The sequence below is a fragment of the Centruroides sculpturatus genome, unplaced genomic scaffold (genome assembly GCF_000671375.1).
Source record: "Centruroides sculpturatus isolate CEXI.00-Female unplaced genomic scaffold, Cexi_2.0 scaffold1063, whole genome shotgun sequence".
NCBI lineage: Eukaryota > Metazoa > Arthropoda > Arachnida > Scorpiones > Buthidae > Centruroides > Centruroides sculpturatus.
The window spans coordinates 228,415-240,608 of NW_019385188.1; the positions used below are offsets into that span (position 1 = coordinate 228,415).

The 12,194-nt window shown below is 30.2% G+C and overlaps 1 protein-coding gene across 3 annotated transcripts in view; it reads right to left on the reverse strand.

Annotated features, from left to right (window-relative positions):
* The window catches only part of LOC111635924 (KICSTOR complex protein C12orf66-like), a 30,394-nt gene extending 23,137 nt beyond the window's left edge, over positions 1-7,257 (reverse strand). For all 3 annotated transcript variants that reach the window (XM_023381065.1, XM_023381064.1, XM_023381063.1), the window contains exons 1-3: positions 6,909-7,257; positions 2,625-2,771; positions 865-1,130 (exon numbers count right to left, since the gene is read on the reverse strand). In XM_023381065.1, coding sequence (XP_023236833.1) covers positions 865-1,130; positions 2,625-2,771; positions 6,909-7,055 — 560 coding nt within the window. In that variant the 5' untranslated portion in view covers positions 7,056-7,257. The remainder of the gene's footprint in view (positions 1-864; positions 1,131-2,624; positions 2,772-6,908) is intronic.
* Between the last annotated feature and the right edge of the window lie 4,937 nt (positions 7,258-12,194).

Below are 12,194 nucleotides of genomic sequence, written 5' to 3' on the forward strand. Positions count from 1 at the left end.
TCTCGTTGGCAAATTTAAATTACTACTAGTGCTGTGACACTGCAATCTTTGGCTATATCTTGGGCTACTCCAATATTATTTTTGTTGGTGTGTGTGTGTTTTAGCTGGCAGCACTGGTGTGACCATGAGAGGGTACTTAAGATTGTGCCAAGATTTGAACAAATTTCAATATGGGATAGGTTAATATATTTTTTCGTACATAATCGGTTATCCAAACAACCTCAATCCCCAATTGATTCGGATAATCAATACTCTACTGTACTATAATATAATATAATAGAAGAATTAGGAGTACAAAATAATTGGATAATCTTAATATTTGCTGTTGTTTTTGCCTGGCAAATCTGGACTCATCTGTTAGTATATATATAGAAATAAATATTTTTTAGATATTGTATAATTTGAAAATAACATAAATTATGGAATTAACTTGCAAAGTAAAATATATAAAATAATAAAGTATATATATATAAAAACCTAAAACTTCAAAAACAAAAATTATTTTGATTTGTATTCTAAACTGAAGTTTATTATATATGATGATCATATATCATATTTAAATAATTAATCTGACCTTTTCTTTTGTCATGAGATAAATATGTATCATATTACTTGAAATAAGAATAATATTAAGTAATAATAATACTCTTATTACAACTAATAAAACATGTAACAGTAATAAATAATATATAGTTTAATTATTTTTAAATTTAAAATAAATTAATAACTTTTCATAAAAATTTAGCACTTTCTTGTGACTTTTGTTTTTGAAATTAATAAGCAAATTTATGTAGGTAGATGTATAAGAAAATGTAATGAAATATTTTCTATATTTTAAAATTTATAAAAATATAAAAAGGATACAATTCCATCATTTCCATTCTTGCAGTAACAAAATGGCATAACTGACCAGATATGTGACCAGCCAATTTTTCCATTTCTTCAAATATTTGAGAATGTACACTAGAACTTGCTATACTTCCATTTCCACTGACATGAGAAGAGTAGCTTCCAATTGAAGGAGTAAGTGATAAAGGTGGGCTTGAAGCTGGAGTTATGCAGGAATTACTTCGATCTTCTAATCGTTGTAAATCAGCCAAAAGTGTTTCAAATATTGATTTTAAAGAACTCTGTAAATTAATAAAAATTAATAAGCTTAATAAATATTTTATGATTATTTCTAGTAAATAAAACCACATATTAGATAGAAATTATATTATATAATCTAAAATTAATTTTAATGCAAATCAATATTTGTGTATATTCTTACAAACAGAATCCCTTCATAATATTACGAAAACAAAAATAAAATAATTTTTTTTTTTCACATGACAAATTATAGACAGACAACTAGGAGCTTTATTTTTGTAATTGAAACAACTATAATGACTTATTAACTCTGCCATTCACCCTTACATTATTATTATCATTTATCACATTCATTTTTACATAAGAAAAAACAGTTGTTAAAAATACATTATGGCTTATTAAACACAAGTANTATATTAAAAGTACATATGTATTTTTTAAAAATAGACTGGTTTTGTGTGAACAACATTACTAACTGAAGAGGGAATGTAAGTTCTGAAATGTATTTTAGTTAATATTTATGCTAATAAAAAGTAATTTTCAATAATAGAATTTTATTGCAACCAAATTTAGATAAATGGTTTAAATATTTGGTTGCTTGTGTTTGATAAGGCCTAATATATTGTTTATAAATGTTTTTCATTTATGTAAAAATGAATGTGAAAATAACTATAAAGACTACTCTGAGATTGATTTTTAGTTGTAAAAATGATACTAAGATTAAAGTAATCTACTAATTTTTAACAAAAACAACGAACATTATTTTTGACAAACACTCAGATTGTAATTACTGAAAAGAAAACTTTATTTTTAATTTTGTGATTTATTGTAATAATTTCTCATGTAAAAAGATGCATAACGACTATGTCAGTTGTTATGCATTTCTGGTCAACTTAAACTACAGAATTAATACTTTAGTTTCTATATATGTATTAAAACTAAGCTATTATATATTATATAATATAATAGTTTAGTTCTAAAAATTTTCAGATCAGATGAAACTTTTAAAAATAAATTTTAATATTGGTTTAAATAATTTTAAATTATCATTACACTACGTTATACAAGTTTATTTCAATATAAAATTAAATTTAGGTTCTTAATTATGATTTTAAATATAACCTTTATGATATAAATATTAATATTAAAGTGAAATTAATGTTGATATAACAGCAAAATTTTTAATATTTTGCTGGTACATCAACTTTAATTTCATTTTTTACAATTGGTTTGTTTTTAAATGCTATGCATTCTGGAATGTAATGTTCAATTCTACAACTTTCTGTTTCCAAACCTGAAGATAATTAATTAAAGACAGTTGAAAGTGTGTTTTTTTTTTGTTTTAATTTTTAAAATATGCTTTTCAAATAAATCTGCTGAGTTAAAAAGTTTAATTTCAGTATTATGATATAACTAGTTTTTGTTCATGATCAATTTTTTACTGTTAACCAATAGTACTTGATAATGTATTATTTAACTGAAACCATAAATTAATTTAATTATTATTTTGATTGAACTGAATATGTTAGACTTACATCTTTCCTCAAGAATCCTTTTGGCACTAAAAATAAAAGCGATGCATAACTTTTCTCAGCAATTGCTAATTGAGCAAGAGTTGATAAAAGATTTAAATATATTGTATTAGCTTGATGACATTTCTGTATGGATTCCTTTTCTTTTTCCTTAAAAAAAAAAAATAAAATGTTTAATAAATATAATTGAATTATTTTATTGAATCAAATTTATACAAATGGATTAGTATACATTTATACAAGGTCTGTTCAAAAAGTATCGGACCTTTGGTCGGCAAAAATAAATTTATTGACTTTGAGGTACAAAACCCTAATCCCCTTCAAAATAGTCTCCTTGGTAATGTATACACTTCTCCCAGCGTTCCTGCCATTGCTGGAAACACTGCTGGAACGCATCTTTTGGAATGGTTATCAGCCGGTCCGTCGCATTTCGCATGATGTCTTCTCTCGACTAAATTTGGGTTCCTTTTAGCGGCATTTTCAGCTTGAGAAATAGCCAAAGGTCACACGGAGCCATGTGGAGAGAGTACGGAGCGTGACGAACCACAGGAGTATTGTGTTTGGCGACGAAAGCCCGAATCAGATGCGCAGAATGGGCGGATGCGTTATCACGATGGAGCTGCCAAGTTTTGATCGACCACAGATCCGGTCGTTTGCGTCGCACTGTATCGGAAAGACGACGAAGGACCTCCTGGTAGTACTCCTTTGCGATGGTTTGGCCTTGTGGTGCGTACTCACGACACACCACCCCACGAGAGTCGAAAAAACTGTCAACATGACCTTTGATATTGCTGCGGACCTGCCGCGCTTTTTTGGCCTCGAGGATCGTCCCCGAAAGCCTGCTGAATCTTGCGAATGGTTTACACTCGGGTATCGCCAAGGTTTTTGGCAAAATTTGATGTAATATCGCTGCTCACGTTGTTCAGTCATTTTCCAGCTTAGTGGAATCCGACGAGAGCGCACTACATGACCTCACTCATAGGTCGATTGCCAACGATTGACGCTTCCTGCAGGCGGGAAAAAATTCAGGGTTGTGCATGACTGTCCTCTCTACAACTCCACCGAAGGAGGCCTCTCGCGCATCATTGGTTTACGCGGAAAAAAAGAAGGTCCGATACTTTTTGAACAGACCTTGTACAATTATAAGACAGAGATATTTATATCATTATATAAATGAATCATAATTAGTTTTATTTGGAATAATTTATTTTTCTTTTATAATCGTAGTTAATACTGTTAAAAGTTAAATTAATACTACTACTAAATTTAAATATTTAAAAAATATTGTTATAGAATTTATTAATTATTACTTTAATATATTAATTTTATATACTGAACTTCAGAATTTAACTGATTTATATTGCATTTTCATATAATTTTGCAGTAGAAAAAAATTAATTTGGGCAGTTGTTAATTGCTAATGTAATTAAAGTAGATAGTTAATTACTCAATACAATTGTTGTCCCAATTTTGTAATTAAATTGCTAGTTAACATGTTTAGTTTCAACTATTGTGTTTTCCTTTTAATTCATTATAATGTTGCCTTCAGTAATCAATTGTACTGTACTAAGCAGAGCAAATATATCTTGATTTTCACAAAGATCGATTCAATTTTTGTCAAAGTCAACAAGTTTGGTTCAACTTTTTTACTTGCTTTTGAGTATTTGGAATTTTTATATTGACAATTGATAAAAGTTGAATTCAAATAAAAACAACCAATCAAGTTTTGATATGTTTTGTCATACACATGGAAGAAATTACATGGTTTGTTATGTACAGTACACGTAAGTATATTTTTAATTTGTTTTGTATTTGCATCAAGTAATCATGTATTACTTTTCTTCTTAAATTAAAATGGTTGACAGGAACCATACCAATTACAACTTACACAATATGATTGTACTGTAATAACCCACTTCTGCCAGAATCCAAACCACTTGTCAAAGCAGTCCTGGAAGTTTTATGATGTCTTTATAGTAGGCTGATCATATGTACCATTTTGAGTGGGACAGTACTTTTTTTGCTCTATCCCAGCCATCCCATTGTTTTATCACTTTTGTCCTGTTTTTTGAAAATCAAGAAAGCTCTCTAGTTTGTATATAAAACATATTTGTATACTGTGTTCTGTGGTGCCATGGTATCGAATAAGCACCTTATCAAATGGTGGAAGTTTTTCAGTTTTTTTTTAATTCCCTGGACACAATTTTACATATCTATGTGTATAAACTGTACAAATCCACCTTTTATGATTGTTTAACATACCATTTCAATTTTACCAGGCTATTTCTACCCTTGGTTGTCTTAAAACAATAACTTTCCATTCATACTTTGTGCTTTGTATACTTTTATTGCATATAATACAAAAGTACTCTAATTATCAAAGTACATGAACAGTAATGTACAGTAGCTGTTTCCATGATAATTATTGATTCCAAGTGTGCTATATATTTCTGCTTCTCATATCAAACCCATGTACTAATGTCTTTGAAAAAGTCTTTAGAAAAATTATGCATGAGCTAGCTGGTGCTACCTAGTGCAGCATCATATCTTGGCATTTGTCATCTCTAGAAAAAAATCCACACCCCATTTCCAAGAGCTGCATGTTTTGAGCACTTTTACATGAAAATCTTAACTCTGGACCTACCCAGTGCACCAATAATCCCCAATATCAATCATTTCTAAGTATTAGATTTACACCATAAACACTAGCTAAATCTGTAAGGAATATTATCAGTGAATCCAATCTATCTAAGTCCAATCAGTGTATTAATTTCAAACAAAGGAATAAAAATAAATTAACTAATGATAAACTTTTGTAAAATTTGTTCATTGACTCATCCAAACACAAGAGTTAAACCACTCTTACACCAATTTACAGATATATTTCATATTCACATTTGGTTGAGTGATTAAATGTAAATTTAAGCTGCAGTAGTTTTGTATCTAAACTTTATCATGCAAGAATAGTTTTCTCTACAAATCACAAGTCTTGCTTAGTATGTAACTACTAGTCTTGTTTAGTATGTAACTACACAATCACAAGTCTTGCTTAGTATGTAACTACACAATCACACATAGAAATCCTTATCTTCAAACTATTAAATATTTGACCTACATTCCAAATTCCTAAAGCAGACATTATCCAACTGATAACCTATTGGATCAAAGTCTGTCATTCCTTAATTTGGCAAACATTCTAATATTGTAGATATTCCACTCCTAAAGTCAACATTCTTTTTACATCAAAGCACTAAAATAATTACTGAATAAACCTGTTTTTCTAGCTGTTCTAACTGCTCAGTATTAAAAATACAACAACACACATTATTGATGTCGATCAATAGGTTTAATATATTAAGAACATTTTTTACCTATTTACAGGTCTTCCTCAGTTAGAAATGTACAGAATTCATATGAAATAATGAACAGAACATATAATTTTATTCAAATTCTGTACATTTCTAACCAAGGAAGGCCTAATGAATAACTTGAAAACATTTTTAATATATTAAATTTATTGCTGGATATCTAAGTGTATATATACAAATATAAACATCTAAATCAGTAGTTATATATTAAAACCAAACAATTATTGGATTACATCTAGAATATAGCCTGATATAATCTGGCAACTGTTTGGCTTTACTACATTGTATTGTTGTATTTTTACTGTCTCTTACACAGTTTTCACAGATATTATTGGCCAATCGGTATCGTTACATAAAATAATCAGCGTAAAATGTGTTTCCAATGATAACAATTTCTCGTCATTAAGTATTGCATCAAAAGTCTATTATCAAAACATCAAATTTACAAATTCCATTACAATTCTCTTGAATTTTCTATTTGTATAATTTCAGTTTACATCGGGAGGAACTTTACAATCTTACAACCCAGTCTACGTCACACTTCCGCTATTTGTAGAAGATCTCGTTCCCGAAAGTTACGGGTCATTTTAAATTTGCACACAGATACTCTAGTTCGTGCGCATTACCTTCTTTTCACCTAGGTCTCGTACTTAGACCGGAAGCTGCTCGTGACGCAGGAGAGATCATAGGATTGTAAAATATAACCCGTACAGGCTACAAAAAACAAAACCGGATAAGATTACACTACGACCTGCCATAAATATAGCATGGAATAAGCATACCGTCAGCTTGTCAAGGATTAAGGATGGCACTTATATGAAGGAAAAAAAAGCACGAAAGGAGCTGATTCAAGCTGTCAACACTTCGCTTTAAACACGAATATGACAATTGAAGAAACGAAACTGTAAAGTCAACTTACAATTAAATCTTTTGCTTTATCGAAAGCAAATTGTCCTAAGAATTGGAAGAACGTTTCTAGAGTCGTATGCTCTTTTATAATTAAATCGTCTATAGCACATTCGGCCATAGTGGACGAATTTATCTTATGTTTCTTCCAACAGTTCATATAATTCTAACAGTTTGGACTCTAAACAACGTTCAGAGACCGACGTTATCTCGATAAGAATAACAATTATTAAACTGATTAAAAATTCTAAAGAATCTCAACAGCTCTAAATTGATTTATTTGTTAAAAATTTAAACTTTTTATTATTAATCAATTTCGTACAAACACAACTCAAGAAACGTATGACAAAACAAAACATATCGTAGCGCCATCTTCCAAATAAAATACGTTTCCTATAACCTAATCGATCCTAAATCTGAATAATTATCAGGTTCTATGGTTAATTGCCGGCATGTTTAATAATTTCTTACGTATGAAAATTTCCGGAAATTTTATTATTATTATTATTATTATTTTTATACATTATTTTTAAGCTTAGATTTTAAAATAATATGGTGAGTTTATACTTAAAAAAAATTAAAAGAAATTCAAATGTAATTTGTCGATTATCTTATGTATTAATACTTATTAAACGCGTTTATATAATTATAAAAATAGTTTTTATAGTTTTCAGGGGAATCCGGACGAGCAATCCCAGAATTTTTCATAAGCGGTAATTCCCGGATATGTCGGACTCCGTCACTCCCATTGCGGTTCTGATAGAATTCACGAAGGATTTGATAAAAAGGTCGACCTAGCGCTCACGGAGCAAAGAGAGAATGAATTTTAATGATGTAAATCAGTACAACAAAAGTAATTTTTGATTCTTTCTTTGTAATGGTGAAAAGAATCAAATAATCGAATCTGTCCCGATGAGAATAAATCGCCGTTCCTCCCGATGGAAACTTGACATGATTTCGTACTGCCATTCTAAACTCCAACGTATACATCTTTATAATGAAAAACAGTATAATTACTTGAATTTATTTTCTTCATTTACATGCAATAATTACAAGAAGTATAACGTTATTTTCTTTTCAAGAACAGAGCAAATGAAATAAGATTTTTATTTTTGTATTGCATTTTATTCCGGAAAATCGCGGTTAGGTAATATCTTTTGCTTCTCAATTTGTATATAGACGGACCACTCTTCAAAAAATTCCTGGGTATTTTTCGACCCGTTTAAATTCGATCCGGATCCCCCAGAGCGGTATGTTGCCACGTTAACCGCTCGGCCATCTAACTGACGATCCACTAACAGGCAAAAAGGCATAACTCTACTTCTGGGCCCCGCACAAACTTTTGATGGCTCCAAATTCACAGATACGTTGTGAGTTGTATAAACTTACTTTTGGCTAAATATAAAAAATTTAGGGTAGTTGCACCAGTGAATGACCGGCTCTAGTGAAGGACCATATTGTCAGAAATTTGTTTAAACAGTTTTCTTTTACGGAACACCTGTCTCGGTGAGTCATTCTGCGCCCACACGACGGTAATGACCGCTCGGCTGTCGGAACGCTCCTCACTGTAATCGGCTTACCTCACACTATGCTATATTTAATGGTATCAAACATGGTTACTAGGGCCTAATTTTTATAAATTTTAATTGTTTTTGATAAAATTAGTAACAAATAACGTTACGCTAATTGTAACTGTGCTTCTTGTAAATGTCTTATATACATAATAAAATAGAGATTTCTTTACAAGAAGCTGTTTAAATGGACTGACGGGTTTCATTAACAAACAAGTACTCAAATAAAACTCAGATAATTAAAATACGAAACAATATACACGAAAATATAGTAAACAAAACACAGAAAGAATCCTCATCTCTGTAATTACATGCATACTTACGTATAATGATATATAGACGTTCGAAGTATGAGCCATTTATTTGCCTAATTGATTAACTCCAAAAAACAAAAAGTAAAGAAATTGATAAAATAATATAGATCTACTTTTGTTTTTTAAATTTAAATTTAAATAAACATTTAGTAGTGTTAAACCTAATTATTAAAAAATTAATTTTAAATATAAAAAGTTAAGCATCATTAAAGTACATTGGCACTAAAATTTAAAAGATTAAATAAGTTAAGTTAATCAATTTCTCCTGTGAACGGTTCATAAGAAGATCCCACTGTATTTCACTAGCTTCATTCAAAGACAAGATGGTCGCGTTGTCATTAATTAAATGAAACAAACTTGTCTCTCAGATTGGATTTCACAAGATCCAAAGGCAAAGGATCAGGTTTTCTGTAAATATTGCAAGTGTAGTGTACGTGAACATTATTCTGATTTAATGAAACATGCTGCTACAAAGAAACCAGTGGCGTGCCGTCCTTAGAAGGGAATACAAGGGAAGCGGCGCTTCCCTTGTTTTTTCTAAGAAAACAATTGCACAATATGTATTTATATTTAAACGTATCTTATTATAAATTTCTTTACGTGTGAAAAAACACGATAAGATTGCTATTGTATATTCGAATATAAATGCGTATATGGATATTCCCAAATGGAAGCTCTGTATTATCGAATACAGAGCTTCCATTCGCGTACGCGCTTTACAGAGCACCAATCTCACGCGGTTTAACTGGTGGATGTTACACACCAAAATATCGTATAACGCTTCCAATGATTCTATCCAGGACCTGTTCCGGGCTGTTAGCCGCCTGCCTGTTAGTTAACAATATAATTAATTTAAATTTCGAGTCTTACATTTAAAACTGTTATTAAAAAAATAATAATAAAACTTAATTTGTTTTATAGTTTGGTAAAACAATCTTTGTAAATCGTATTTTTATTCAACTGTAATGTTAAAGTACCCAGTACATTTCTTATGAATTTAAGTGTCTACATTAAGTGATAATATTTTATTTAATTCTTATATAAATTTTTAATGGCTAAATTCTCTATTTATAGGTGTATTCTTTTATATATATATATATATTTTTTTTTTCTACACAAAACAATGGCGTATTTATAAGGAAGTGAACAAACTCGGGCAAGAAGCGGGTGGCAATATCTAACATCGCCATTCACTACTTAACAACTCCCTGTTGTTTTCCTCTTGCTGAGCTTCCTACAATGGAATTTTCTTCAATTCTAACATCTCAATTTTTAATAATAATAATAAATTTATGTATTATAGCAATTTAAACCCTTAAAAATTTTGAATTAAATCACAAAAGTATTGTGTATATTTATGTATGCGTGTCTTTAGTATATATATATATACATATTTGATGTGTATCATTCTTTATATTGAATAACAAGAGCATAAGAAAGAAAAAAAAAAGACTTTTAGGATTTGAATTTTAAGGATTAATTTAAAGAGCGTTTATTTAATAATTAATTAACTCTTAAAACATAATTACATTTAAAATCCTTATTTATAATTATAAATAATCATTAATTTTCGAATTTTTTTTTAGTATTTAAAATTCACAAAACAGTAAAGAAATGGTTTAAGATATACATTTATATATTTTATTCACAGAAATAAATGGCAATACAGATTTTTTTTTCCTACCATCGTTCGACATTTTGAATTTTTTTTAAGGTTTGATGAGATACTGCTGAATGGACTTGGATAAATTACAATCTGGAATCGGTATACCCTTGTTCTGGACACAATCATCTGCACATTTCGTCTCGTCGAAGTATTTGTGATAAGTTATCTCGCATTGTACACAATTCCTGTAAAGAAAATAAGTGTGAAAAAGTTCGAATTCTTGCCGAAAATTTGTAGACATGTATAAATATATATATACCTTATGCAATCTTTGTAGGCTTTAGTAGAAGGATATCCGGAAGAACAATGGACGAAAAGAAGAAACGTCAATAAAATCCTTACCAGCATTTTGTTTGAAGCGAGTCTGAAACGGAACTAACCGTATGACAAAAGAAACGTGCGCTTATCACGTGTCTTGACGTCACACTTAACCATACATAGGTGTAGAAGTTACAACGCGGAAGTACATTTTTTTATATGGAAAGCGTATAAAATATCTGTATTAATAATTGATAGAGGTTAAATTTACGTGATAGAAATGAGTATAAAAATTTTTACGTGTCTGTAAAGTTTTGAAAGGTGCACAATTTATTGCAATTGTGGTTGATATATGAAACTTCATACTCGATCATGGGACGATTTTATCTGTCTTAAAACTAAGGTTACCATAAAAGTTGAAAGCAAAATACGGACGGATTAGCATTATAAGTACTCGAACAGCGAGACAAAATAAATGGGATTTATTCATATTTTTCAATCAAGTAAACGTAGGAATATAATATAAAGTTTCAATTTTACACTTTCTTTTGGGGTACAGAATGCAATTTTAAATATATAAAAACTATTTCACAGCTTAGTCAAAAAGTACAATCGAATTTACCGTAAGTAAGATACGGACAGAGCCTTTAAAGTACGGAATGTCCGTACTAAATACGGACGTATGGCAACCCTCAAAAATTAAATAAAAAAAATGTATTGGTGTAATTATTTCTCTCCATATTTTCCCTTTCCTGGAAAATTATCTTCACGCTCCCATGGCCTAGTACTGTACGTCACAAATGTATGGCTCTATCCTTCGAGCAGATTTTCCATCATTTATCCAGGGCTGTGGAGTCGCGTAAAAATCTACCGACTCCGACTTCGACCAGGGGCAAACTTGTTACCGAAAGAGACCCGGAAATTCTGATGTCATCACGTGACCTCAGAATAAAAGATTCAATAAATAGAGTTCTAATAAAGATAGAACGTAGAAACTTTTTATTCCAAAGCTAAAAGACTCCTCTAAGTAATGACACAGTCAATATATAAATATGTATTCGATAATTTTTACTTTTCCAGCCGTTATATATAACAGAGGGAAAGTGTAGCACTCGGTCAAAAAATGACCCCGCCCAAATTTTTACATTTTTGGATTCGGGACACCTTGAAATTTCGAGATACGCAAAAGATTCGAGGTTTTTTCTATATGTGTGAATGTTAGACTGTGTGGGGGGCATGATTTTGTTCACCCTGTTTGAAGCCTAATAATTTCTGTGGTCAGAATCGGAGTCAGATGGTTTAACACAGGAGTTAGTTATTAAGCGTCAAAGTGATTGAACTAAATCGTGTCCCCATATACATTCTAACATCTTAGGCGAGAACATCTTAACGGGTTTTACTGTACTATTATAAAATGGCAAAAAAAAAACTTACTTTGAGAGTAGAGACGAGTTTTATTTTATTTTTTTAAATTTCGAACGCTAATAACG